Source organism: Lemur catta, chromosome 18 (assembly GCF_020740605.2).
Source record: "Lemur catta isolate mLemCat1 chromosome 18, mLemCat1.pri, whole genome shotgun sequence".
Classification (NCBI taxonomy): domain Eukaryota; kingdom Metazoa; phylum Chordata; class Mammalia; order Primates; family Lemuridae; genus Lemur; species Lemur catta.
This window is the reverse complement of record NC_059145.1, coordinates 39553647-39578260: the sequence shown is the minus strand read 5'-3', so window position 1 is coordinate 39578260 and position 24614 is coordinate 39553647. Positions and strand designations below refer to the sequence as shown.

At 43.5% G+C, this 24614-nt stretch overlaps 3 protein-coding genes across 4 annotated transcripts in view; 1 reads left to right on the top strand and 2 right to left on the bottom strand.

Moving 5' to 3' along the window:
- SLC25A20 (solute carrier family 25 member 20) overlaps positions 1-8426 on the bottom strand; it is a 30343-nt gene extending 21917 nt beyond the window's left edge. The window contains exons 1-2 of the mRNA XM_045530288.1: positions 8119-8426; positions 1220-1312 (exon numbers count right to left, since the gene is read on the bottom strand). Coding sequence (XP_045386244.1) covers positions 1220-1312; positions 8119-8223 — 198 coding nt within the window. The 5' untranslated portion in view covers positions 8224-8426. The remainder of the gene's footprint in view (positions 1-1219; positions 1313-8118) is intronic.
- Positions 8427-13792: 5366 nt separating this feature from the next.
- LOC123623400 (uncharacterized protein ARIH2OS-like) lies at positions 13793-15557 on the bottom strand. The gene is given in 4 exon segments (XM_045530469.1): positions 13793-13954; positions 14884-14993; positions 14996-15388; positions 15488-15557. Coding segments are annotated over 4 exon segments (681 nt in total). The 3' UTR covers positions 13793-13846.
- Positions 15039-24614, top strand: part of ARIH2 (ariadne RBR E3 ubiquitin protein ligase 2) — a 46805-nt gene continuing 37229 nt past the window's right edge. The window contains exons 1-3 of one of the 2 annotated variants that reach the window (XM_045530286.1): positions 15039-15208; positions 17698-17761; positions 20237-20589. In XM_045530286.1, coding sequence (XP_045386242.1) covers positions 20335-20589 — 255 coding nt within the window. In that variant the 5' untranslated portion in view covers positions 15039-15208; positions 17698-17761; positions 20237-20334. Of the gene's footprint in view, positions 15209-17697; positions 17762-20236; positions 20590-24614 lie in introns of those variants that run through there. The other variant, XM_045530287.1, reaches the window with a different exon arrangement.

Sequence of the window (24614 nt, the reverse complement as noted above, 5' to 3'; positions counted from 1 at the left end):
GCCAGCCGTGGTGGCTCACGGCTATAATCCTAGCACTCTGAAAGGCTGAGACGGGAGGATCACTTGAGCTCAGGAGTTCGAGACCAGCCTGAGCAAGAGCAAGACCCCAGCTCTACTAAAAATAGAAAAATTAGCCGGGCATCGTGGTACGTGCCTATAGTCCCAGCTACTTGGGAGGCTGAGGCAGGAGGATCTCTTGAGCCCAGGAGTTTAAGTTTGAGGTTGCTGTGAGCTAGACTGACACCATGGCACTCTATTCAGGGAAACAGAGTGAGACTCTGTCTAAAAACAAAAAAAAAAAGTTCTTGAGGTCTTTTTAGACATGTGTTAATGAATGAGTAATAAATATCACTAATACTTAATGCTTTTAAAAGATCATGTTTTCACTATTAAAAAAAATCTGAAAAGTTATGTCATCAAATAACTTCAAACCAATTTAATGTCCCTGTCTAGGGGTTGGGAAACTCTGACAGCCTCTCTCAGTTTTCTAAAACTGGGCCGGGCGCGGTGGCTCACGCCTGTAATCCTAGCACTCTGGGAGGCCGAGGCGGGTGGATCGCTTGAGCTCAGGAGTTCGAGACCAGCCTGAGCAAAAGCAAGACTCCGTCTCTACCAAAAATAGAAAGAAATTATCTGGCCAACTAAAATATATATAGAAAAAATTAGCCGGGCATGGTGGCTCATGCCTGTAGTCCCAGCTACTTGGGAGGCTGAGGCAGGAGGATCGCTTAAGCCCAGGAGTTTGAGGTTGCTGTGAGCTAGGCTGACGCCACGGCACTCACTCTAGCCCAGGCAACAAAGCAAGACTCTGTCTCAAAAAAAAAAATAAATAAATAAAACTGGCTGACTTTTCCTCCAGACTTCACATGCACTTCTGAGATGGATCCCTATCAAACTGATTCATCCAGATGTACATTTTCTTCTACTTCATGTCTCCAATTATTTCTCATTAATTCTCTGTGGTCTAAATTCTACCTTCTAAAAGACATTTTATTAGCTTCAGTCATCTGTATAAAACAGTAGCTGGAAATACAAAAGGCTCCAGAGCAGATGACAATAGAAGGGCACAGGGTGGCATAGTAAGTAAGAGAGTCAAAGCTGTGGGTTATACCTCCAGCAGAACCACACAAAGTTAGCCTATACCCCTGGGAGGGTAACAAACCAACCCCGTGAATGTGTTTTTCTGAGTAAGAGGAATGCCCAGCACCAGATACCATACCTCTCTAGTAAGAGTCTTCCGGAAACAGTCAAAGGTCCCAGAGTACATGGGAGGCTGTCCAGGCAAACTTGGTGGCTGAGTCTGCAGTCGGACCTAAAACCAGAAGTTAAAGTACAGTCACCTTCCAGAATCAAAACTGCCTATCATCCCTGGCTCAAACCCAGGCAAAAACACCAAAATACCCAAACCAATCCAAAACAAAACAAAACACCTGCCTATCAGCAGCAATTATCTGCCAAACTGAAAAGGGAAATCTGTACCTGTGTACATACTTGTCTTTGGCATTCACTGAACCTGCTGGATTCAGACTTCTCTTTCACCTCATTACTGCTTCATTCTTTTTATTGGCAAATAATATCCCATTATATGAATATAGTACATTTTATATATCCATTCATCAATTGATGGACATTTGTGTTTTTTCCTTTTCTTTTAATTTGAAACCTAGTCTTGCTCTGTCACCCTGGCTAGAGTGCAGCAGCATCATCAGAGCTCATTGCACCCTCCAACTCCTGGGCTCAAGCAATCCTCCTGCCTCAGCTTCCAAGTAGCTGGGACTATGGGCACACAATAATAACATACCATAATGCCCAGCTAATTTTTTTTATTTTTTGTAGAGACTAGGTTTCGCTATGTCGCCCAGGCTGGTCTCTACATTTTTATTATTATTAATAATGCTGACACAAACATTTGTGTACAAGCTTTTGTGTGGATATATGTTTTCAATTCTCTTGAGTATCATATTCATCAGAATTTTCCAGAGAAACAAAACCAACAGAGTATGTATGTAGACTCGCTGCTGAGACCCCAGAGGGAGGGCCGGTAAAGCAGTTACTCTAGAGACGAGGAAGTTTATTTTACGATTTCTTTAATTTGAGCTGGGATTGCAAAGAAGCAGAGCAAAGATCAGTGAAACTGCTGACTCATCAGGTGTGTGCTGTGCCAACTTTCTAGACGTTGCCCATGTGCTCTCCAAGGAGCTAACACTCTGGAGTTGGTCAGCATAAGTAGTTACAAGTTTGTCACTTAATAGTTATGTGTACTTGGGTGTGTGACTTAATCGCTCTGTGGCTCAGTGTCCTCAATTGTAAAATGGAGATAAAAATAGTATCTCACAGGATTATTATGGTGGTTAAGAGAGTTACTACATATTAACCGGTTAGAAGAGATCCTGACATATAATGGGAAACATGAGCCCTAGAGAAGTAAATTATCTTACCAAAAGTCACACAGCAAGTGAATCGAGAAGCTGGAAGCTGAGCCCCATAGCCTGGAGGTGTAACCACCATATCATGCTACCATCTGAATATGCAGAAAGTATTTCTTTAGTCCAGGCACCATTTAAGTGCCACAGTCAGCACAATTAGTAGGTAAGACACCGTCATTTCTGGCAAGGAGTTCACACAAAGACAAACCATTGAGTCTTAGAGTGAGAAGAAGTTAACCAGGCAAAATTGTCAAAGTATTTCTGATGGAAGAAGGAGAATGAGTAAAGACAAGGATCATAAACTAATAGAGATCATTCTGGTAAGCACAAGGAATTCATTGTCATGTGGCTGGAGATTTGGCTGCGAGGACAGACAGGAGCAACACAAGAAACAACCTGGAGTCTATGAGTGTAATCAAGGTGTAAGAGTCATCATTTGTGTCCTGTGGAAGACAGAGCTAAGACAATTCAGGAATGGATACAATTAAGTTCTGATATGCTTCTGCTATTCCTGAAACAGGTCCAATTTTTGTGGAAGAGAAGTTCAAAGTCTTACCCCAAGATTGTGTATACACTCGATATAGTCTTCTGCAGACTGGAAGACTATTGATGGTACATTATGTTTCATGGGACATTAAATGACCTTAAGAACAGAGTTCTGGACAGAAACAAAAATTGGAGGACTTTTCAATCAACAAATTTTTTTAACACGTTGACTGCCGTGTGAGTTGTATTTAACTCAGGCTAGTTTTGAGCCCGGGGCCACGTGAAGGAAAACCCTGCAGCTGGTTCATGAAAATCTTACTTGTTGATATTCTTGTTGTTACAATTAATATTGACAATTTAATTCCAAAAACGTGGATTGTGTTGCATATAACTCACCCACATAAAACAATAAAAAATAACAAATTAAAAAAAAACCAAAAAAAAACCAAGAGTATGTATGTATATATACATACATATATATAAACACACAAACACATACACACACACATATATATATATATATAGAAATTTATTATGAGGAATTGGCTTACACTGTATTATGGAGGCTGAAAAGATCTGCAGTCAGTAAGCTAGAGAACCAAGTGCTAATGTTTCAGTTTGAGTCTGAAGCAGGAAATGACTGATGTCCCAGCTCAAGCAGTCAGGCGGGAGGAATTCCCTCTTACTTGCAGGGGAGCCTCAGCTTTTTGTTCCATTCAGGCCTTCAACTGATTGGATGAGGCCCACTCACATTAGAGAGGGCAATTTGCTTTATTCAGTCTGTGGATTCAAATGTTAATATCCTGGCCAGGCTGGGGGTGGCTCACGCCTGTAATCCTAGCACTCTGGGAGGCCGAGGCGGGTGGATCGCTCGAGGTCAGGAGTTCGAGACCAGCCTGAGCAAGAGCGAGACCCCGTCTTTACTAAAAATAGAAAGAAATTAGCTTGCCAACTAAAATATATATAGAAAAAATTAGCCGGGCATGGTGGCTCATGCCTGTAGTCCCAGCTACTTGGGAGGCTGAGGCAGGAGGATCGCTTAAGCCTAGGAGTTTGAGGTTGCTGTGAGCTAGGCTGATGCCACGGCACTCACTCTAGCCCGGGCAACAAAGCAAGACTCTATCTCAAAAAAAAAAAAAAAAAAATCCAAAAGCACCCTCACAAGGCCAGGAGGATCACTTGAGCTCAGGAGTTTGAGACCAGCCTGATCAACAGCAAGACCCTGTCTCTACTAAAAGAAAAAATAAAAAATAAAAACAAAAAATTAGCTGGGCATAGTGGTACACACCTGTAGTCCCAGCTACTCAGGAGGCTGAGGCAGAAGGATTGCTTGGGCCCAGGAATTTGAGATTGCAGTAAGCTACGATGATGCCACTTCACTCTAGCCAGGGTGACAAAGCGAGACTGTCTCCAAAAAAAAACACTCTCACCCTCAGAATAATTATCTGAGTACCAAATATCTGGGTACCCTGTGGCCTAGTCAAGTTGACACATAAAATTAACCATTACAGGTATTTATGAGTAGAATTTCTGTGTCATATGTTAACTCTCTTTAAGCTTTTGAGGAACAACCAGACTGTTTTCCAAAGTGGCTTCACCATTTTACACTCCCACAAGCAGTGTAGGAGGGTTCCAATTTCTCCACATCCTTATCAACACTTGTTATTATCTGTCTTTTTGATTATAGCCATTATAATGAGTATGAGGTGACATTATGATTTTCATTTCTATGATGGATAATAATGTTGAACATCTTTTCATGTATTTATTGGCCCATTTGTACATCTTCTTTTTTCTTTCTTTTTTTTTCTTAATACAGACCTGTACATCTTTTTTAGAGAAATGTCCATTTAAATCCTTTGCCTATTTTTTTATTATTGAGTTGTGAGTGTTCTTTATATATTCTAGATGTCAGCCAACAGATTAAATACAACCTCATGAGACCCTGAGCTAGACCACCAACCTAAGCTGCTTCTGAAATCCTGACTCATGGACGGTAAGAATTAATGAATGTTTATTATTGTTTTCAGCCACTAAGTTTTGGGTAAGTTGTTAAACTTCAAGAGATAACTGATATACCCAATTACTTCTGCAGTCTTTTTCCTGGCTATTCTTCCTGCTTACTGTTCTTCTGCTTCCAAATTCTTCTCAAGGTTGCCATCACACTAACCTTTCCAAAACACCATTTTCACCATGTTGTTTCTCTATTTCTTTTACTTATTTATTTTTATTTTTAGAGACAACATCTCACTCTGTTACCCAGGCTGGAGTGCAATCATAGCTCAATGCAGCCTCAAACTCCTTAGCCTCCCCAGTAGCTAGGACTACAGGTGGGCACCACCACAACTGGCTGATTTATTTTATTTTATTTTATGTTATTTTATTTTTTAGAGACAGAGTCTCACTGTGTTGCCCAGGCTGGTCTTGGACTCCTGGCTTCAAGCGATCTTCCTGCCTCATCCCCCCAAAGTGCTAGCATTACAGGCATTTTAGAATTTTTCTTTTTCTTTTTTTTTTTTGGAGACAGAGTCTCACTCTGTGTAACCTCAAACTCCTGGGCTTAAGCAATCCTTCTGCCTCAGCTTCCCAAGTAGCTGGGACTACAGGCATGCGCCACCATGCCCGGCTAATTTTTTCTATATATTTTTAGTTGTCCAGATAATTTCTTTCTATTTTTTTAGTAGAGATAGGGTCTCGCTCTTGCTCAGGCTGGTCTCGAACTCCTGAGCTCAAACGATCCGCCCACCTCAGCCTCCCAAGTGCTAGGATTACAGGCGTGAGCCACGGCGCCCGGCCCCATAAACCCCTTAAACTTGCATGTCACCTCTGTCACCTAAAGACTGACTTCCTTGGCATGGCATATAAGGCCCTAACAAATACAAGAATGAAAAATTCTGGCCAGGCATGGTGGCTCACGCCTGTAATCCTAGCACTCTGGGAGCCTGAGGCGGGAGGATTGCTCAAGGTCAGGAGTTCGAGACCAGCCTGAGCAAGAGCAAGATCCCTGTCTCTACTAAAAATAGAAAAAAATTAGCTGGACAACTAAAAATATATAGAAAAAATTAGTCAGGCATGGTGGCGCATGCCTGTAGTCCCAGCTACTCGGGAGGCTGAGGCAGTGGGATTGCTTGAGCCCAGGAGTTTGAGGTTGCTGTGAGCTAGGCTGATGCCAGGGCACTCTAGCCTGTGCAACAGAGTGAGACTCTGTCTCAAAAAAAAAAAGGGTTTATGGGACACAACAATAGAAATACCCAGAGGCTACCACTGCTTTACATTCAAAATCCCTTATGTTGGCCTTCAGATCCTCCAGGGTCAGGCACAACCTCCTCTAGTTAGTAGGGAGAGAGAAATGGATCAAAATTTCTGACTGATACCTTTTTGTGAGTTTATATCTGTCTCATCATGACATCAGCCATCCAAACCAGCAAGAACATTAAAATCTCCCACAGTTGATCTTATTTTACAACCTGACCCCGATTTGCAAGCCCATACCTGCCTCATTCCTGCCTTCCCCATGCCAAATTAGCTGGTTCTCCCTACTCCTCCAGTGAGAACTCAGCCAGCACTTCAATGCCTGCCCTAATATCACCTTCCATAGAGCCTTTCCAAGCCCCAACTCTAAAGTGTTACAGCTCCTGGCCACAGCTCAGTCACCTTGGACCTCAGAAATTACTTCAAGGTCAGGGTTTGACTAGAGTTCACCTAGCTCTCTTAAGACCAAAAAGACAACCGTCAGCAATTTGTGGTTTTGGATTAAGCTCAAAAAAGGCTTTTTGGTTGCTGAATATGCCAGTGAGCATTTCAGTCACTTATACAGAGCTCATCTGGCCCTTCTTAGGAGTGATACTAAGGATAAAAGGATATGGAGGTAGGAGCAATATTTGTATAAGGAAGCAAATAAAGGTTTTGATTTTATTTAAAAAGAAGCCCCAGATACCTAGAACTCACAAGATCTCTTCCTGTATGGACCAAGAATACGAAGAGAAACCAGACTATTGTCCCTTATTAGACAGTGCTGTTTGGAATGACCATCAGATGGGAAGCACTAACACACACAACATTAACCATTATCTAAATAAACATCTGATTTCATGTTGCACAATGATCTAACCAGCCCAGCTATTTTAATCCTAGTCTTGCTATAGAATGATCCCAGCATGAGCTCTACCTTAGGGAAGCTCCTCTCTTGAATGAAAGGCAGCAAAGAGCCTGCTGCCCAAACCTGAAAGAGGAAGTCCCCTCGAAACTATTTCCCTGTGGAAGAAACCTGATCCAACATCCTAACAAGGGGCCCCAATTCCCCCCACAGGCTTCCAATCCTTTAAGACTCACATCTGCTCCCCACAGGCCCACCCTGGTCATGACTTGTCAATTTCCTTCAAACCTGTGCCCAGAAATAAGGTTAGAAAACTAGGATGAAGCTTCGAATGCTAAGCCTCAGGCCATGGACTTTGGTCTCTAAGCAAGGCCTTGCTGAAGGTGTTGCAAGCTAAGAGCCATGGTATGATGTGAGGAAGCCCACGGCACAAGCGCTGATAACAGCGCTTTCATTTCTCTCAGACCCTCAGTTTGCCCATGGGAGTTCTAAGAATCTACCTGGCCTTGGGCAAAGCTGGTCACTTGCTTTCCTCTGAAGGGGTTCAATCACTGATGACATCATTGCTTCCCACAGGGATGCTTCTACCCAAGAGGCTGCCATGGGGTGACAAGCTGAAGATGGCCCAATCTCTCTCTGGGCCCAGAAAGGTGGGAAAGAGATGGTGATGGGGCATTCTGTCCAGTGTGTCAAATGAATCTCCCAAATAAACTACTTCTGTCTTTAGTTGTCTTCCTGGGGTGGACTTTACAGGGGATCTCTTTCAACCTTCATGATAATGTTAGGGTGGGCTGAAATCAGAGCTCCGGGGAGACGCTTTTTTTTCCCATTCCCAAAGAGGTGGCGCAGGGTCAGGAGAGATTGCAGGATGAAGGACTTTAAATCAGAGCTCTTCATAAGCGGTTAAAGGTTGCTCAATTTGTGCCGTCTGGCTCTTTGGGGTACAAGATACGACTTCCCCCCGGCCCTTGAAAGAGAGATTCCCTAGACGTCTCACGGAAGCTCACATAGACCCCACTTCTGTCCCGGGGCCGCGCCTCGCGGGGGATCCTGCTTTCCGCGCCCCGCCGGGGCCTCCCTGCCAGAGCCCTCTCCCCAGCCTCCTCGCACCTTGACCGTGTCCAGGGGGTGCCCCACGAACACCAGGCACATGCCGCCAAAACCGCCGGCCAGCAGGTTCTTGAGCGGGCTGATGGGCTTTGGCTGGTCTGCCATGGTCAGTCTGTCTGTCAGTCAGTTTGTCGGTTCCCTCGAGGTCCTGGCTCAGCAGCCCCAGGGGCAGCGCCGGCGCCGGCGACCTTTCACCCACTTTCGGGTGGGCGGGGACAAGCCCAGGGCAGGTCGGGAGGAGGGCCCAGTCTGCTCGCCTGTGCTTCCGCCCAGGGGCTGCTTCCGGCCTCGGCCCCGCCTCGATGGGCGTGGCTTGCCGCAACGCCGTTTGGGCGGGTTTGGGAGCTGGGGAGCTGGACTTAATTCTCCAGGAAGTCTCTCCAGACTGAAGTGTTTCCTCTTTTTTTTCTGCTGGGCTCTCGTTCGTCACCTCACTCCACAGAGGTCGACTCGGCTCTACTACGTGCCAGGCGCCCTTACTAGGTGCTGGAGGCATAGCCAGTAGTAACACAACACTCAGGTCCCTATCCTGGTGGACCTTACATACCATAACAAAGATAAATGAAAAATGCAGTGTATCAAGTGGCAATAACTGCTATGGAGAAAAATAAGCCCAGGAGCCCAGGAAGAGTTTTAGAGGATGTGTGGGGAAAGTAATTTGCAACTTCAATTAATTGAATTAGGGTTTCACTGAAGTGAGTAGATTGAAGACCTGAAAAGGTGAGGAAGTGAGTCCTGTTTATAGGTATTGGGTAGATAGTGAGGAAGCTTCCAGCAGGGGAAAAAAATTGCAAAAGTGGTGGAGAGGGGAGGGATTCGGGGAGGAGGAGAGTTAAAAAAGAGAGATGGTCTGTGCCTGCCTTGTTTGAGAAACCCACAGGGTCAGGGACAGGGAGAGGAGTAGCTGATGAGGATAAGGAGATTATGGAGGCATGTCAAGAGGGGTTTTGTGGCTGGATGCGGTGGCATGCACCTTTAGTCCCAGCTACTCGGAGAGGCTGAGGCTGAGTCCAAGGCTGCAGTGAGGGAGTGAGCTATGATCGCACCACTACACTCCAGCCTGGGCCACAAAGCAACACCCTGTGCGGGTGGGGGCAGGGGGGTGTAAGGAAGTTTTGTGTGTCACTATGAGAACATCAACCTTTCCTCTGAAGGAGATGGGGCCAGAGATGTTGGCTTGGACCAGGGTGTAGAAGAGGAGGTAGTGAGAAGTGGCAAGATTCTGTATATATAATAAAAGAAAAACCCTAAAGGAATTGTTAATGAATAGAATATAAGGTGTGTGAGACAGGAGTTAAGGATGATGCTAATGTTTTTGGCCTTACCAGCTAAAGAGGAGGAGTCACCCTTAACTGAAGTCAGAGAAGACTGGGGAGGAGCAAATTACAGGAGGGGGCCAGTTTTGGACATGTTAAGTCTGAGATTTCTATTAGACAGGTAGATGTTTCAGTCTGGCATTTAGAGAAGAACCCCAGGCTAGAGATGAAATTTGATGGTCATCAGCCAATTTAGATTACCAAGGGAGTGAATGGTGAATTAAAAAAAAAAAAAGAGGTTCAGAGATGGAGCCCTTTTCCCACCAGTGTCAGGAAGATGAGGAAGGAATAGGGAAAAAAAAAAAGAAAAAAAAGCAGAGATGTGACCTGGGAAGTAGGAGGAAGTCCCAAAGAGTGTTGTGTCCTGTAACGACTGAGGAAGGGGCATCAAGTGTGGCTGATAGGTCAAGTAAGACCATAACTGAGACATGGCATTATATACAGGAATGAGGGATTCATTGGTGACATCAACAGGAACAGTTCCTGTGGAGAGGTGGGGGCAAAAGCTAGACTAAAGCAGGCTGGAGAGAGACTAGACAGAGAAAAACTGGAGAAAATTAATATCAACAACTCTTTTAGGCTGGGCGCAGTGGCTCACACCTGTAATCTAGCTCTCTGGGAGGCCGAGGCGGGCGGATCGTTTAAGCTCAGAAGTTCACGACCAGCCTGAGCAAGAGCGAGACCCCGTCTCTACTAAAAAAATGAAAAGAAATTAACTGGACAATTAAATATATATATATATAAAAAATTAGCCAGGCATGGTGGCACATGCCTGTAGTCCCAGTTACTTGGGAGGCTAAGGCAGAAGGATTGCTTGAGCCCAGGAGTTTGAGGTTGCTGTGAGCTAGGCTGATGCCACGGCACTCACTCTAGCCCCGGCAACACAGCGAGACTCTGTTTCAAAAAAAAAAAAAAAAAAAGATACCTATGCATAATGGGCTCTCTTTTTGTTCTTGCAAGAAAAAGATGATTTTCAGCTTTCAATTTAACTCAGATCATGTATTTAAATCAGGTGCAAACAAATACTAAAAAAATTAATTTGAAGTGAAAATTTAAAGTATGGAGTGAACAACATATTGTAGGATTATGAATATTGTACATTAGCTATGTAAAAGTCTATTAATACTATAATCCAGTGTGCTTGTTTCATTTCTTTTGACAGGCCACATCCTTTTAAATTATGATGGTACGGCCGGGTGTGGTGGCTCAACTGTAATCCTAGCAATCTGGGAGGCTGAGGCGGGCGGATAGTTTGAGCTCAGGTGTTCAAGACCAGCCTGAGCAAGAGCGAGACCTTGTCTCTACTAAAAATAGAAAGAAATTCTGGCCGGGCGTGGTGGCTCACGCCTGTAATCCTAGCCCTCTGGGAGGCCGAGGCGGGTGGATCAATCGAGGTCAGGAGTTCAAGACCAACCTGGGCAAGAGCAAGACCCCCCCCCCCCCGTCTCTACTAAAAATAGCAAGAAAATTATATGGACAACTAAAAATATATACAGAAAAAATTAGCTGGGCATGATGGCGCATGCCTGTAGTCCCAGCTACTCGGGAGGCTGAGGCAGTAGGATCGCTTAGGCCCAGGAGTTTGGGGTTGCTGTGAGCTAGGCTGACGTCACGGCACTCACTCTAGCCCAGGTAACAGAGCGAGACTCTGTCTCAAAAAAAAAAAAAAAAAAGAAATTAGCTGGACAACTAAAAATATATAGAAAAAATTAGCCGGGCATGGTGGCGTATGCCTGTAGTCCCAGCTACTTGGGAGGCTGAGGCGGAGGATCATCTGAGCACAGGAGCTTGAAGTTGCTGTGAGCTAGGCTGATGCCACGGCACTCTAGCCCTGGCAACAGAGTGAGACTTTGTCTCAAAATAAATAAATAAATAAATTATGATGATACTAGCAAAGGACCCAAAATATATTTTCTGCAAATGAAATCATCTCAATTAGAAGTTCTCACTTTGGGTTACTGGTAATAAATCCACTCCAGTGAATAGAATGGAAACAGTCTTTCTGTAGGTTTTTTTTTTTTTTTTTTTTTTTGAGACAGAGTCTAGCTCTGTTGCCTGGGCTAGAGTGCAGTGGCATCAGCCTAGCTCACAGCAACCTCAAACTCCTGGGCTCAAGGAATCCTTCTGCCTCAGCCTCCCGAGTAGCTGGGACTACAGGTATGCGCCACCATGCCCGGCTAATTTTTTTCTCTATATATTTTTAGCTGTCCAGATCATTTCTTTCTATTTTTAGTAGAGACGGGGTCTCACTCTGGCTCAGGCTGGTCTCAAATTCCTGACCTTGAGCGATCTGCCCGCCTTGGCCTCCCAGAGTGTTAGGACTACATGCGTGAGGCACCACACCCGGCCCCTTTCTGTAGAATTCTTGCATTTGTAAAATACAGAATCACATATCAAGCACATAAATGCATGTACAGTTTACTGAAATTCTATGTATTATCCTTTTTTTGTTCACTTGTCTGTCTTTCCTCCACTAAAGGTGGGTTTTTTAAGGGCACAGATCCAACCTTGTTTTCAGTATTACACTTAAATGTTTGGGCTGGTAATGACAGTATTATTTTTAACTAGTGGTAATTTTTCCCTAGGAAATAAATATTTAAGTATTAAGCTGGCCAGGTGTGGTGGCTCATGCCTGCCTGTAATCAGCACGTTGGGAGGCTGAGGCAGAAGGGTCATCTAAGCAAGAGTGAGACCTCGTCTCTACAAAAAATAGAAAAATTAGCTGGGCGTGGTGGCACCCACCTGTAGTCCTAGCTACTTGGGAGGGTGAGGCAGGAGGATGGCTTGAGCCCAGGAGTTTGAGGTTGCAGTGAGCTATAATGATGCCACTGCACTCTAGCTGGGACAACAGAGCAAGATCCTGTCTCCAAATAAATAAATAAAATAAGAAGCCAAAAAATTTAAGGATATGCATAAAAATATGTGCACATATATGTGCTTTGGAACACTGGTTCTAATAGGAAAAAGTTTGCAGCATCCCAAATGTCCAAAAGCAAGGGCTCTGTTAAATTATGATAAAACATACAATGATGAAAGCCATTAAAAATCAGGCTGTATTAGACATCTATTGACAAGGGAAAGGTATTTGTGATATAGTCAAGTGATAAGAACAGGATATGGGCTGGGTGCAGTTGCCCACAGCTATAATCCGAGGACTTTGGGAGGCCAAGGCAGGAGGATCATTTGAGGCCAGGAGTTTGAGACCAACCTGAGCAACATAGGGAGATCCAGTCTTTACAAAAAAAATAGGAAAAAAAATTAGGTGTGCATGGTAGTGCACACCTGTAATCAGTCTCAGCTACTCAGGAGGCTAAGGCAGGAAGATCACTTGAGCACAGGAGTTTGAGGTTGCAGTGAGCTATGATGATTCCACTGCACTGTAGCCCAGGCGACAGAGCAAGACCCTGTCTCGAAAAAAAAAAAAAAAGATAAAAGAAAAAGAAAGAATATGAAACCATATGTATATATTTCATTTTCAAAATATAAAAGCATATAAAATAAATAAATATAAAATCTCTCATGGTTTCTTTGCTACAGGAACCCAGACAGGCCACAATAGGAATGGTTTATTTCAGCTCCACAATGTCTGGGACCTCAGCTAGAGTATTCAAAGCCTGGGGACTGGAATCATAGGAAAAGGTGTTTACTCACACATCTGATAGTTGATGGGAGCTGTCAGCGGGCGGGGCGCGGATAGCAGGGGTTGTCAGGCAGAACACCAGCATAACCTCTCCATGTGCCCTGTACTTCCTGGTAACATTGTGGCTGGATTCCAAGGGCAAGTGTCTTAAGAGGGAGACAGCCAGGTAGAAGCCGTATTGCCCTTTATGACCTAGCCTTCAAAGTCACACAGCATTACTTCTATCACATTTTACTGGTTGAAGCAGTTACAAAGGTCCTCTCAGGTTCAAGGGTGGGGGGGATTCCAACACCATCCTCAACGGAGAAATACCAACATCTATCTCCTTGTAAGAAAAGCATGTGGCCTGAGATATATGTTGGCATGGTCATCTTTGGAAAATGTCTGTCACTTAGCACATATTACAGATATCTATATCTATATATCTCTTACCTTATTCATATTTGCCTTTGTTGATTTTAAATATACAACTAATATACTGATAACATAAAACTTCTTAAAAATTAAGACACCTTGGGAGGCTGAGGCAGGAGAATCACTTGAGCCTAGGAGTTCAAGACCAGCCTAAGCAACATAGCCCTTGCCTCTACAAAAAATAAAAAAATTAGCTGGGTGTAGTCCCAGCTTCTTGGAAGACTGAGTCAAGAGAATCACTTACTTGAGCCAAGGAGTGTGAAGCTGCAGTGAGCTAAGATGATGCCACTGCACTCTAGCTGGGCAACAGAATGAGACCCTGTCTCAAAAAATTAAAATTAAAAAAATTAAAACAAAACTATTGATAGCAGCTTGTGAATATTCCCATTAACTCACTGCAATTCTCTTTTCTCCCATCCAGGGTTGTTGCCGCTGTCCAGAGATCAGTGCACATCCTTCCAAGACCCTGTCTCAAAAAAATAAAACAAAACAAAACAGAACGATGCAATCTTATTATTACTATTATTATTCTTGAGACAGTCTCGCGCTGTTGCCCAGAATAGAGTGCATGGCACCAGCCCAGCTCACAGCAACTTCAAACTCCTGGGCTCAAGCGATCCTCCTGTCTCAGCTTCCCGAGTAGCTGGGACTACAGGCGTGCGCCACCCCGCCTGGTTAATTTTTTCTATTTTTAGTAGAGACGGGGGGTCTCACTCTCACTCAGGCTGGTCTCTTGAACTCCTGACCTCAAGCCATCCTCCCACCTGGGCCTCCCAGAATGCTAGGATTATAGGCGTGAGCCACCACGCCCGGCCGAGAACGATGCAATCTTGTATGGTAAACTGGAGAACTGGGCAGTGAAGGAGGGAGCCGCGGGGAAGCGAAAGCCTGGTATGCTGTCAGCTCCGGAGGTCACCAAGCGACTGCCTCCGAGCATAGGCAGAAATTTCCGCCCCAGCTCCCCTCAGACCAGATGGGAGCTGGGAAATAATAGTCCTTTAGCCACTCCACAGACTACGCCGGGATGTCTTCTCCGAGCGGACGCTGGAGTACTAACAGTGAAGTGAGAAAAGGTTAAGAAATGCGATGATTAAAAAAAAAAAAGAAATGCGATGGTTAAAAGTATCAGGGCCACTTGGACGCCGAGGCGGAAGCGCCTGTACTCCTGGCTACTCGGGAGGCGAGGCAGGAGGATGGCTTGAGCCCAGGAGATGGAGACTGTATTGCGAAATGATCGTGACTGTGAATAGCCACTACACTCCAGCCTGGGCAACACAGCGAGATCTGATCTCTTAAAAAAAAAAAACAAACAAAAAACCTCGCGGGTGACGCTGATAGGCGAATTCGGGAAAAGATGCCTTGACCACCCTTTCATAAGCGTACCCCCTAGACTACCCTTTCCGCTGCCATCGGAAACCGTGGCACCCGGGTTAGACTCTTGCTCTGAGCGTCGGGTTGCAAGAAGGCGGCGCCAACGGGGCATTTTAACCAGTAGCCTGTACGGACCGGACGACCACGGGTCGACCCCGGGCCGGAAGTGACGCCACTAAGCCAAACACTTCCGGAAGTGCGGGGACTACTCTGCCGGAGGAAGCAGCGCGGGCTCGACCGGCGTCGGCCCGCCGCCTCCGCCGCTGCCGCGTTCCAGTCTGACCCCTCTGGCCCGGCTTGACCTGGTGTGGCCCGCCTGGGCTCAGCGGTCGCCGGGCCGCGGCTCCCGGTAAGTGTGCAGCGCGAGTCGCGGCCTTGTTTACCCCGGCGGGCCAGTGGGGGGGCCTCCCCGCGCGCTTCCCCGGCCGGGCCGGGGCTCCGCCTTCGCCGTCGCCTTCGAGGCCGGACGCACCTCGCTGCCCGTACACGGCCCAGCGTTCCCCACCGTTGGTGGAGGGGCAGCCGGAGGCTACAACCCGGGTTTGGCGGGCGCCCGGTGTGTCTGTGCCTTTTCTCTCACTGTCTTCTCAGCTCGAAGAGAGGTCGGAGGCCAGCGCCTCTGACTGACCAGCGCCGCACATCTGGGCCCTCTCCGCCAGGCGCGCTGGGGAAACGCGGCGGCTCCGGGCTCGAGTCATTTTTGGGGCTCTCGCAGCGCCACCCGCGCGTTTTATTAACGCCCGCCTATGAAGGGTCCCTTCAGCTCGTGGACTTCACGTCCGCGCGGTACCCCAGCGGCCGCGGCGCCTTGAAGGGACGTGCGGCCTAAGGAACTGCGCCGCCGCCTCGACCGACGCGATGGACAGGCAGCCTTGTTCTTGGATAACTTTGCTTTAGTATTGTTACTCTGTCCCATAGAACTTTCTATCACAGCGACATGTTCTGTACCTTTGCTGTTCATTATGGTAGCACACGTGGCCATTAAGCATTTGTTGACATGTGGCTACTGGTATTGAGGAACCAAATTTTAAATTTCAGTTAATTTTTAAGCTTAATTAAATTTAAATAACTGCATGTGGCTAGTGGCTACCGTATTAAACAAGACAGATGTAGATTGTAGGATTTTGAAACTAAGTTGCTGATTCATATTTTTGTGCCAGGTAGTGTTCTTTGGAGATGTAGTTAGTAAATGACCGTTCACTGCTAAATATCATATCTGGAGTGAATTTAGTCAAACTCTCCAAAATACGCGTGCCCTGTGTGGTCAGGCCTTGTGAGCAAGCCCAGGCTTGGGTGTCAGTTCTTTTGAATACCTGACTTTGGCTCTGGGGAAAAATAATTTCTGTTACTCCATATCGATCTGGAGTTTAGGGATAATATTTAATGTCTCAGAGGACATCAAAGTGTTGCCATCAATTCTGTTATTAAGGAATACCATACTGGCTCCTTTGAATGAGGCCAGTACTTTTTCAAGAAGAATATGGATATTTAACTTTGAAAAGATTAAAAATTAAGTTTTTATTTAAATCTGGTCCTAGAATACCCAGTATGAATGAAATGGAGTTCTCTTTTCTTTGGGGGAGCCTGGAGTTTCCACACTTCTTGAATATTTGGTTGGTGAAAAGCCTTTGGCTAACTTCTAAGCCCAGATCCTGAGGAGAAATCAGAGAATGTGGAAAGCATGCTCTTCTCTTGGTGTAATTTTGGAGGGTGTTTTGGTAGCTTTGTTGACAGTATCAGACTCTCTGGGAAGGTGCTGGATGGCTATGGGTATAGACCGTGAGTCCGATGGAAGGCTGTTGCCAGGTTCCAGCAGTTGCCAGTTGTATGATCCTGGGCAAGTTGCTTAACCTTTATGAACTGTAGTTTCTTCATTGTTAGAAAGAGGCAAGATCCCCACTTTGTAGGGTTGTGAATTAAATGAGAATGAGTCTGACCCGAAATGAGAGCTACTATTGGTAGTGATTTTTTGAAAATGAGAGCAATATTCACAGATTCTATTTGCCCAATAAGCAGTATCTTATGTAAAAATACAGATAAAAGAGAAAGGTTTAAAACAAATCAATTATTCTTTCCTTATTATGTAAATAGTCTTCCACAGTCATTGTTCGGACTTTGTTTTTCATTTAGTTTGTTTGCCTGTCCGTATTTGAAGTATTTCTTTGGAAATAATAAGCTTTGGTTGTCTAAGAAATCTTAAGGTAGACATAAAATTTCTAATTGAGTAAGCAGGTAGTACTTATTAGTCTTGGATAGTGGGATCTGTCTCTCTGGGAAAGCCAGATGGCCCTGGAATATGTCAGAAAAGAAGTGGGAGATGGTTGTTGATACTGCCTGGTGGGCATGCTATTGGGGACATTTTTATTTGAAAATAACTTTTTCATTAGTAAAATCAGATCTGAAATATTAGCAATATTCTATGTTAGATGTGGCTTACAGTAAAACTTAAGTTTTAAGTCAGTTACAACTGCTTTGTCAACCTCTATATAACATTTAGGATTGAAATTGTGGTAAGTAATTAATATAGGGAATCTGAAAGATAGGAGCATTGGAGTAAGGAGGTGGGATTTCAAACTAGGAGAGGGAATTTGGCATCCATTTCCATCATTAGTACCCCAGATTAAATTATTGCTGTTTACTTTGAATACTTTCTTTTTTTGAGAATGCCATGCAACTCTTGTCAGTATGATTGTGATGCGGATTTCTGTTGAGACTTATAAGAAAATAATTAATTTAATAATTACTCTCATCTGTCTTTTTAAATTTCTTAGCTTTTTAAAACATAAATTTGCAAAAGGGTACCAGTTTTAAAAATATAATTCTCTCTCTTCATTTTAGATGGAAATCATATGACATAGAATATTTGGGTGACATCTGCCTGAAAGATATTCAAGAAGTACAGGTATTTTTAATTTCAAGACTAAATTTTTCTTCTAAAGAAAAAATACTGTAGTTTAAGTTTAGTTGTGATTAGGTACTTCTACCATACAAAACAATTTGTTGAAAGTCAAACTGCAGACATTATTTTGCTGCCCTATGATTTTTTTTTAAATTTGAGTATAGTTAACATATCAACTCAGATTTGCTGATTATTTTTCTGGTATCATAAAAAAGTGACTTTCAAGACAAGGTTTGGCTCTGTTGTCCAGGCTGGAGTGCAGTGATGTGATCATAGCTCACTATAACCTTAAATTCCTGTGCTCAGACAATCCTCTTACCTCAGCCTTCTGAGTAGCTAGGAACACAGGCGTGTGCTACCAGTCTTGGCTTTTTTTTTTTTTTTTTGAGACAGAATCTTGCTCAGTAACCCTGGCTAGAGTGCAATGGTGTGATCATAGCTCACTGCAACCTCAAACTCCTGGACTCCAGTGATCCTCCTGCCTCAGCTTCCTGAGTAGCTGGGACTACAGGCACATACACGATGCCGGCTAATTTTTCTATTTTTAGTAGAGATGGGGTCTTCCTCTTGCTCAGGCTGGTCTCGAACTCCTGAGCTCAAGCAGTCCTTCTCCTTGTCCTCCCAGAGTGCTAGGATTACAGGTGTGAGCCAGTACACCTGGCCCAGGCTTGGCTAATTTTTAAAGTTTTTTTTGGTTTGTTTGTTTGTGGAGGTGAGGTCTTGCTATGTTGTGTAGGCTGGTGTCTAACTCCTGGCCTCAAGTGATCCTCCTGCCTCAGCCTCCCAAAGTGCTGGGATTACAGGCATATGCTACCACACCTGGCCAAAAGGTGACTCTGTAGTCCTTTAGACTGGTTACATATTCAGTACACATTCCTTCCTTCCTTCAGTCTTTTTTTTTTTTTTTGAGATGGGGTCTCACTATCTTGCCTAGGCTGGTCTTGAGCTCCTGGGCTCAAGGGTTCCTCCTCCCTCAGCCTTCTGAGTAGCAGGGATTACAGGTGCACACCACAATGCCTGGCTAGTACACATTCATTCTTTGATTTAGAATATGGTTTTTTTTTTTTTAGATTACTTCAAATACACTTCACATTTACTTTTATGTTTAATCCAGATTTGTTTACGTAAATTGTTTATATACTGTTGCATCCAAATGCTCTTGCATTTTAAGGTCCTATTAATTTTTAGATTTAAATTGCTATTTGATATTGTTCCTTGCAAATCATCACTTTTTTTTTTTTATGAAACAGTCTCACTCTGTTGCCCAGGCTAAGTGCCGTGGAATCAGCCTAGCTCACAGCAACCTCAAACTCCTGGGCTCAAGCAATCCTGCTGCCTCAGCCTCCCGAGTAGCTGGGACTACAGGCATGTGCCACCATGCCCGGCTAATTTTTTCTATATATGTTTTTAGCTGTCCATATAATTGCTTTCTATTTTCAGTAGAGACGGGATCTCGCTCTTGCTCAGGCTGGTCTCGAACTCCTGAGCTCAAACAATCCGCCCGCCTCGGCCTCCCAGAGTGCTAGGATTACAGGCGTGAGCCACCACGCCCGGCCAAATCATCACTTTATTATAGTACTTGTGTAGAAAAGCTAATGAGTGTTTGCCAAAATCTTTTTTGAGATGAAGTTGGAATTTGTGACTTTTGTTTTTTCAGCTAATGTTGTTCTCTTTTCATTTATATGTAATTGAGTAATATTTGGGCCTGTGAGGATTTTTCAATAGCTGATTCAATTTAAATTCTTGTTTCTTTTCCCTAAATAGATTCTGGTTTTTCCTAGCCTTGATCCTGCTAAGGCAGATCTGTAGTTTCCCTTCACTCTTGGGTTGGTTTCATTGCCTCTAAGTACCCTTTTTGAAGGTTCAGTAGAATTCTTTAAAACTGCAAAATCAGTTAACTTTGCAGACTAGAGGAGTATGTTGAAGGGCTGTGTGGTTTTTATTTTTCTTTACTAACTATGCACCTGTTTTCCAGACATCTAAGAGTGACGTCTGTGAAACAGTGTTTTTTTTTTTTCCCTATATATTTTGGAGGAAAGGAACTGTGTTCCTATTTATGTACGTCTGTGTCACTATGAGGCATGATTAGCAAAATTTTAAACTTTGATAGTTAAACCTCTAGGTTGCTTCCCCAGTGAGCAGCTGGCTGTGGGGATGTGCTTCTGTCTTAAGGACTCTGGCAGGAAGGACAAGTCCATTGGAATTTGACTCCCTGACATGGAGCAATCAGCCTTGCCCTTTCATTCCAGACACTTAATGTGAAGTTGCCATCATCAGCTGCTTCTGCCTCTCCAGGGAAGGGTTTCTCTTTGATAAACCTGGGCCAGGGGAATAGTGTTGAGATTCCCAGTATAAGACCAGAGTTAGAATAGGTCATAGTGAGGGTAGGGCCTGGGCTGTGCTATTTTGATTATTGAATGGTTTCTGTTACAATTTCTCATGGAGAAAAAGTAACACTTTTTTTTTTTCCTCCTTTAGAAGACAAAAATACTAATGCATTTGAGAAAGCGGTAAAGTTTGGGGGGAGGGGGAAAAAGCAACTGCTTTCCTGATCTGCAACTTGGCTGGATGCTAAGATGTCCGTGGACATGAATAGCCAGGGGTCTGACAGCAATGAAGAGGACTATGACCCAAATTGTGAGGAAGAGGAAGAGGAAGAAGACGAGGACCCTGGGGACATAGAGGACTATTATGTGGGAGTAGCCAGCGATGTGGAGCAGCAAGGGGCAGATGCCTTTGATCCTGAGGAGTACCAGTTCACCTGCTTGACTTACAAGGAGTCCGAGAGTGCCCTCAACGAGCACATGACCAGCTTAGCCTCTGTCCTAAAGGTGAGCACTATTGTAAATGCCATTGTAATCCCCCTAGTTAAATCTAAGGATGAGCTGTTATTAATTATTGTCTTCTCCAGACTGAATGATCTTGTACCTTGAAACCAAATTTAAATGTATATTACATCATTTGAATATTTTATTACATTTACTTTGTTTTCTAATATGTATGTATCTAAGGTCCTCAGATTCCTAAGTTACTAAGAATTATAAAGGAGAAGTGGGGTGGATTCAAGAAAGTCAAACCAGAAGTACGTAGTAGTAGAACTGTACAGCTTTGCACTTGTTTCAGAAACTGAGTCTTAAAAAATTTGATGAAGTAGATACAATAAGCATCAGAATCACCATATTGTACACAACTGTATTTGAGTGACTGATAAATTTCTTGAGAGTATCCAGATCCCCCTGGTTTGGCCTGAATAATCAGTGTCTTTGAGCTAATGAGCTCATGTGCTTCATATATTGATGGCTAATGCCTAATGTTGAAAGAGATTTTAGTAATAACTCTAAGAATAAATGAAGTTCTCATAGCTTGTATTTCATGGATTTGGGGGTATTAGTAATTTAGGAAAAAAAATTTGGAAACATAAATGTTTAGTATAATGATAGCATAAAAATTTTTAAAGAATGAACAAAGTTGATTATTGCTGCAAGAATCTCTTTTTTTTTTTAAAGAGATAGGGTCTTGTTCTGTCACCTAGGCTGGAGTGCAGTGATACTATCATAGCTCACTGCAGCCTCAAACTCCTGGGCTCAAGCAATCCTCCTGCCTTGCACCTGGCTAATTTTTTAATGTTATTTTTTTGTAGAGATAGGGTCTTACTATGTTGCCTAGGCTGGTCTCAAACTCGTAGGCTCAAGCGATCCTCCCGTCTCAGCCTCCCAAAGTGCCAGGATTACAGGCATGAGCCACTGTGCCCAGCCTAGAATCGTATTTTTTAACACTTAAACTAAAGCTTAGCTTTGAATGTCTTGCACCTCAGACCAGTTATTTTTCTCACTGTTTATATTTTTATAGTCATTCAGACAGTTTCCCAGCATGTTTCCTTCTCTAACATTGGCCATTATGTGAAAGTGGAAACATTGCTCTTACTTTATTGTTTTTGCTGATCTTCCTTCAATGAACCGTTACATGGATTTCATTGTCTGATCAAATTGAAGGTTTAAAAGGGCACATTGGTATGATTTCAATCAAATAAATTTTTTTTTTTTTTTTTTTTTTTGAGACAGAGTCTTGGTCTGTCACCCCAGGTAGGTAGAGTGTAGTGATGTCATCACAGCTCACTGCAACCTGAAACTCCTGGACTCAGGTGATCCTCTTGCCTCAGCCTTCCGAGTAGCTGGGACTACAGGTGCATGCCACTGCCCCCGGCTAATTTTTTCTATTTTTAGTAGAGATGGCGTCTCACTCTTTCTCAGGCTGGTCTTAAACTCCTGAGTTCAAGTAGTCCTCCCGCCTCAGCCTCCCAGAGTGCTAGGATTACAGGTGTGAGCCACCATGCCTGGCCTCAGCCAAATAAATTTTCTTGTCAGTATTTAAATGGAAATAACTAAGGTCTGTCATGTATGATTTCTTTTTTTTTTTCCAGGTGTGTGCCTGAAATGTATGTCATTTATGATTTCTGTAAAAGTTGCTTTGTCTACTAGTTTACGTATTTCCCCCCCCCCCACATGGTCAGCAAAGGTTAATACTTTGGGTTTAGTACCTGAGTATTAGCAACTGATTTATTAGCAACTGGTTGGAAGCTAAAAACTCAATTTTTTTTTTTTTTTTTGTGACTTATTCCTGGAAGTGATTGTAGAGTTTGTCTTTTGTGCTCAGCAGAAAATGGAAGAATGGGGACCCATGGATCCTCTGGGTTTGGAATTTCTGCACCGTGGCTGTAGCACAGTTTCTGCTTCTAGAGGGTATTTCCCTCGTAGAAAAGAGTCATCAGTTTTCTTCCTTCTCATTATATATTCCTGTCCTTTGATGGAGAACCAGTTTCTTTTTCTTTAATCATACAATGTTGATATTTAAAATTAGAAAAGAAATTGTCTGGTGTGTGGATATGCACTGGACAGTATCAGTTGACCAAGTTCATTAGGATGTTCCTGTCTATGCATTTGTCAAGACCTCTGTGCTTGCTTTTTTGCCCTGCTAGAGACAGCTGAGGAGCCCAAGCACCCGTTTTTCCTTTTTTTTTAATTGCGGTAAAATATGCATAACATAAAATTTATCATTTTCTTCCTTTTTAGGAGAACAGGGCTCACTCTGTTGCCCAAGCTGGAGTGCAGTGGCATTATAGCTCACTGCAGTCTCAAACTCCTGGGCTCAAGTGATTCTCCTTGTAGCTCCTTCCCTCCAATAGCTGGGACTTCAGGTACTTGCCATCACCATGCCTGGCTAATTTTTTCTTTTTTGGTTGTTAGTTTTGTTTGTTTGTTTTTTTCAATTTTTTTCTTTTTCATTTTTTTAGAGACGGGGTCTCGTCATGTTGCCCAGGCTGGTCTCGAACTCCTGGCCTCAAGCAGTCCTCATGTTTCAGTGTCCCAAGTAGCTGGGATTATAGGTGCGAGCCACTGTGCCCACCTCTTCCTTCTTATTAGGCTGACATATGGCCAGTTTCCTGGAAGGTCTTTCTTCACCTCCTTACCTTCTAGTGCTCTCAGGGCTCCTTGAGAGTCCAGCTTGTCCTTTCCCTGAGCAATTCTCCTTGAGAGCCCCTAGAGCACAGTTGCTGGAAAGCAGTAACTGTACCTTATGTTCTCCATCATTCCAGTCAGAGTGTTTCATCTACTGTAGGTATTGAATCATATCTTAGATACTTGCGGATTTTGTTGATTGTTGGTGACAGTAGCTGCTTCTGTTTGTGTGAGCTGGATTTCCTAGTCCTTGCTATACATCCTTTTCTGTTGTCATGCAAGGGCATTATTCTGACTTTCAAGACCAAGAAGAGAAGGGGCAAAAAGAACTTGGAACAAAGAAGAGGGAATAAAAAGAGATTGAAGAAAGTTAAAACAGAAGGAAAGGGTTAAAGAAAAAATAGGGCAAAGAGGAAAATAGTCAACAAAAATTTAGAGGGTGGTAGAAGACAGGTTAATTTTTTTCTCTTCCTAGACCTCTCTGAGGAGCGTGTTAACACCCCCCCTCTTTTTTCCGCCCTGGGGCTAGGCAGCAAAGGTCGTGGCTCTTTTGGTGGCTTGGTCATACATAAATGACTCAGTGGTGTTTTAAATGGTTCAGGAACTTGACCACAGAAGCAGAGTAAAGCAGAGTAGAGAAGGAATCTTATATAATTTTTCTCTTCCAGGCTTAGTGAAAGCTGGCATTGTTTTTATTTTTGTAATTAATAGTTTTTGAGGATGGGAGTGAATGATACAAATGCTTAGTTACCCAGTGTTGAGTGGTGCTTCAGCTACTCTAGCCCCCCTGTTGCACATGTCTCTGGAAGTGGGATCAGTAGTGATGGTCACCCATATCACCACTGATGTCTCCATCGGTCATAGTGCTGTTTGCACAATTTTGTGGCATATTGAGATATTTGATTCTTTTGTATGATTTAAGTGCAGTTTGGCTCATAGAAAATATTACATATTTACGTAATTTAAAATTATAACCTTATGAATAGCTGTCTATGAATAAAAGCTATGTAAGTTTAAGGAGTGGCTTAAATGTTTCACTGATGCTAATGTCTGTGTTACTTGTTTGTGTCCAGACGTAAAGTTTAGCGTTTTATTGCCTTTTGGGATTTCAGATCTCTTAAATAGAAAAATTCCAATTGCCTGGGAATCAGTCCATAAGTAAGATAATTGTTGAAAAAGGTGGGTGCCCAGAAAATGAGATCAAGGGCTGAAGATAGAGAACAGAGAAAATGCTTATCTGTTATTGGGGAGAAACTACTAGTGTTCAGGTAGTGGCAAACAGCAGAAACTGTTTAGGAATTGAAACATCATCCTACACAAATGGGATAGTCAAGGGAGATGAAGACTGCCCAGTGAAATGCTCTGTTGTAGGAAGGGGGGAAAATCTCTGATGAGTAAGT